The sequence below is a fragment of the Octopus bimaculoides genome, chromosome 20, assembly GCF_001194135.2.
Source record: "Octopus bimaculoides isolate UCB-OBI-ISO-001 chromosome 20, ASM119413v2, whole genome shotgun sequence".
In the NCBI taxonomy this organism is placed as follows: domain Eukaryota; kingdom Metazoa; phylum Mollusca; class Cephalopoda; order Octopoda; family Octopodidae; genus Octopus; species Octopus bimaculoides.
Genome location: NC_069000.1, coordinates 16290109 through 16294238, shown reverse-complemented (window position 1 = coordinate 16294238; position 4130 = coordinate 16290109). Strand labels below are relative to the sequence as shown.

The 4130-nt window shown below is 37.1% G+C and overlaps 1 protein-coding gene across 2 annotated transcripts in view; it reads right to left on the bottom strand.

Annotated features, from left to right (window-relative positions):
• The window catches only part of LOC106880713 (uncharacterized), a 29751-nt gene that overhangs the window by 4865 nt on the left and 20756 nt on the right, over window positions 1–4130 (bottom strand). For both annotated transcript variants that reach the window (XR_001410774.2, XM_014930788.2), the window contains one exon: window positions 2589–2909. Coding sequence is in view for 1 of the 2 variants with exons in the window: in XM_014930788.2 (XP_014786274.1) it covers window positions 2589–2909 (321 nt within the window). In the remaining variant the exon portion in view is untranslated. The remainder of the gene's footprint in view (window positions 1–2588; window positions 2910–4130) is intronic.

Genomic DNA, 4130 nt, shown 5'->3' with positions numbered 1-4130 from the left:
ATATATATATATATATATATATATATATATATATATATATATATACACATATATATATATACACACACACACTCTCTCATATATACACACATACATACATAAGTATATACAGACATACACCCACACTCATATGTACTCGCTCAATATATGTAAGGGGTTAAGAATTCTATTTTGTAATCACGAGCTCCATCCATCTTTCTTCTCTACCCACTATTTCTGGAAGAGTCTGTTGACACTTCTCCCATTGATCCTCTCAGAAGTAACCGTCACTAGATTTTCCAGTTGGATCCCCAAGTGTGACCGAGATTATGTATATTATCCAACCTACTTCCTCTAGCCTTCGCCAAGGTCCCCTGCCGCTTGGCCCGGTTTGAAGAGACCGTTTTACAATTCTTTTCTTCGACAGTCTAATCACATGACCATACCACCGGAGATGCGACCTGCGGTGAAATAGCGGCTGGACACAGAGAGACTCCCTGATCTGTAAACAACACGCACTATCGAGTAACGCTACTTCAGACACCCTTCGCAGAAACCCGATTTAGGCCGTCATTATTGACGGTCATCCTCTTTCAAACATTACTCAACATTTATGATCACTGAATGGACTCGCTACTGAGTGCTGCAAGGCAGGGATGAGAATAAGTGTTGTAAAATCTCGGTCACTGATTCTGTGAAGAAGGCCTTTCCAATTTACCCGGTATGTTAGTAGAATATCACGGAGACAAGTGTAGAAGACTGGATTTCTTGGGGTTGTATTAACGAGTGGTGGAAGGTTCGAAGGTGGATTGGATGGGAAAACTGCAGGTGCTGTCAGAGTAATTCGCTTGCTTCAGCATTCAGAAGCAGGGAAGTTACCAAATAAGTTGAACTGCTATCTTCAATTTGGTTTCTGTGCCTATCCTCACCTGTGGTTATTATGAAATCATTAGTTCTATATACTACATATTAGTTCTTTAGTACGTGGTGTATTGGCCAGCTGCTTTGCTCCGTAAAATCCATTCGGCAAGTGTAAGCTTGGTTCAATTCCAAAATTTGAAAATGCTTTTCACTCTTGATCAGGCGTATCATATAGACATAAATCAATACTGAATGTTACCGTCAATAGATGATATCAAATATACTATTTCGGAAATCCTACTTCATAACAAAAGGGCTGTGATGTATGTTAACAACATTATGGAAATGAGCATTGGTGAGATCAAATCTGAAATGCTAAACCAAAACAGTTTCACAATGTTTTACCTGAACAAAATGATTAAAGAGAAGTTGAACACAGATAGAATGCAATTTCTGATATGGTCAGTAAATAATACAGAAAATAATCTAACTGAATGCTTAGGATACAATTCGGCAACACATTTGTATTAGGAAAGAAATGAACGACTTTGGAAGATCCTGAAAAAAGTGACGGCCCTTTCTGCAATCCCTTTGCTTATAGGTCTGTTGAAGTTGTGTATCTAGCACGAAACATTACAACCATAACAGTTATCAACATCATCATCATCATCATCATCCTCAGCAGCAGCAGCAGCAGCAGCTGTAACTACTAAATGTTTTGGATGATGTAAAGATATTCTTGAAAGAAAGTATTAATAATAGATGGTACCAGAAACAGCAACAGCCAAATTAAAAATAAAACAGGGTTAAATGTAGGAATGATGTGTTAATTCTTGGTTTTGTGATAAGAAAATACCCTAGATCGAAACAGCTGATGAACCTGAACTTGCTGCAAATTCATCTGAAAATGAAATTCTACTAACACGGCTGAGGACGGTTCTTCTATCACACTAACACACGTATGCCGGCTTATTAACTTGAAGGCAAACACGAAGAACAGCAACCTATAGAAAAACTATATCATCTTTCTTCTTTTAAATTTCTGATTGAGTACAATTTCTATCTTGACTGATATTTTTTACTCGTATACCTTTCCACTACCAAGCCTAATGTGTTACATGTTACCAAACATTAACTATATTAAGATCAAAACATTGTGAATATTACCATAACTTGTGAAACGCTGCAGTGGATATGGGAGCTGTTCTTTCCTCCTCAAACTGACCAATAAAAACGTAGAGCGCGTGTGAGGTCTTTAGCAACAACACCAGGCATATTTCGGTTATCTTAGACCTTCATTGTCATTCATAATCTTACTTTAACAGAAAGATCGTTGAACAATGCAAAAACATAGGATTTCTGTGAATGAATGCGGAGTGGAATAACTTAAATTTCGTCCGTTTTAAATTTAAATTACACCAAGGTCGACAATACCTATCATCCTTTTGGGGTCGATAAAATAAGTCCCTCCCCGAACTTTCTGGCCTTGTGCCAGAATTTGAAACCGATATTTCTTGTCTTACTGTTTTAATTATCCTGACGTCTTTTTCAGAAAATTGCACGACCAGGTACTACACACAGTACGTAGAGTAGGTTCATTACAACAGAAAACATAAACCACAGAAAAATATGTTACATATCAAAGGCTATAAATCTGTGTTTGATAGTGCAATAGAAACACGCCATAGAAATACAGTGAGTGATAATGGAGATGAATAAATGAAGAGAAAAAAAGAAGTAAAACTGACCTTTTAAAATCTTAGGTTCTGAAGATTCGGCATATGATGTACATGAATAGCTTGCTGCATCCTCACACGTGGGATTAAATTTCCAGCAGGTAGTCAGATCTTTAGGACCAGTAATTGGAGTACAGTCGAAACCTCTATGCTTATATGCTATATAATACTTTCTTGTTTCCCAGCTATATTGAAATTTAAAAATAGGATTGTTGTTTCGCTCGATGTAAAGCGCATTGAGATCATCCAGCTTGAACTGACATATTATAGTTATTCCAGTCGTGTATCCAAAATCAATATAATCAAGAGGTGAGATGTCTACAATTTCAATATCTATGTAGGAAAAAAAACAGAAAGAGTTTTTATGAAAGAAAGTATAAATGTAGTTATGGAACTTGGAAGAAGAAGAAGAAGAAGAAGAAGAAGAAGAAGAAGAAGAAGAAGAAGAAGAAGAAGAAGAAGAAGAAGAAGAAGAAGAAGAAGAAGGAGGAGGAGCAGGAGCAGGAGGAGCAGGAGGAGCAGGAGGAGCAGGAGGAGGAGGAGCAAGAGGAGGCGGAGGGATGTGTTCATTTGGATATGGATTACTTTTGCATAAATAGTTTTTTTAACGTGCATTGCTATATGTGTACTGCTGTTGCCATTTACAGCACAACGAAACTCTACCTTATCTCTTTTTCTTTATCCTTTTCTCTCTCTCTCTCTCTCTCTCTCTCTCTCTCTCTCTCTATTCAAGCACCCCTACCGCCAAAATTCATCATATTCACACATACTTACCCACACATACACTCACACACACGTATGTACACTCATGTAAATACACACACACACATAGTTTCAAAATAAGGAAGAACACATCTCAAACATTCTGAAAATATAATCGTCCCAAAGCCCAGAAGAAAAAAAGTGAGCTGTAGATTTTTTTCAACTACTTCACATATATATAAAAGATATGAATTTCCTATTAAAAATAATCACTCATTACGAATCTCTCAAAAGGATGAAAACGCTAGATAAATAGATTTAAAAAAAAAATTTTAGCTGCTTCCTTTTTCTTAATATATAAAATCTATACACCTCTTTAAACAAACTAATCACCGACGGGCGCGCGCACAAATATACCCACACAAACATGCGTGTGTATGTATGTATGTATGTATGTATGTATCGGTCAGTTACTCTTTTACTCTTTTACTTGCTTCAGTCATTTGACTGCGGCCAGGCTGGAGCACCGCCTTTAGTTGAGCAAATCGACCCCAGGACTTATTCTTTGTAAGCCTAGCACTTATTCTATCGGTCTCTTTTTGCTGAACCGCTAAGTTACGGGGAAATGAGTGGTCAACACTGCATTGGTGGATATAATTTGTGAATTAAAGCTACTATTGGTTTCATGTTAAGAAGAATAGGAAAATATCATACTATCTTCACACTATTTTCAAGCCGATCACATTGAGAAAGTTATTTGCCTTTATTTTGCAAAGCAGTCTTGCTTCGTTCACGGGCTCTCAAGTAAATTCGCGTCCCGAACATCACAAGACTACTTTTGGATTCCCTAAG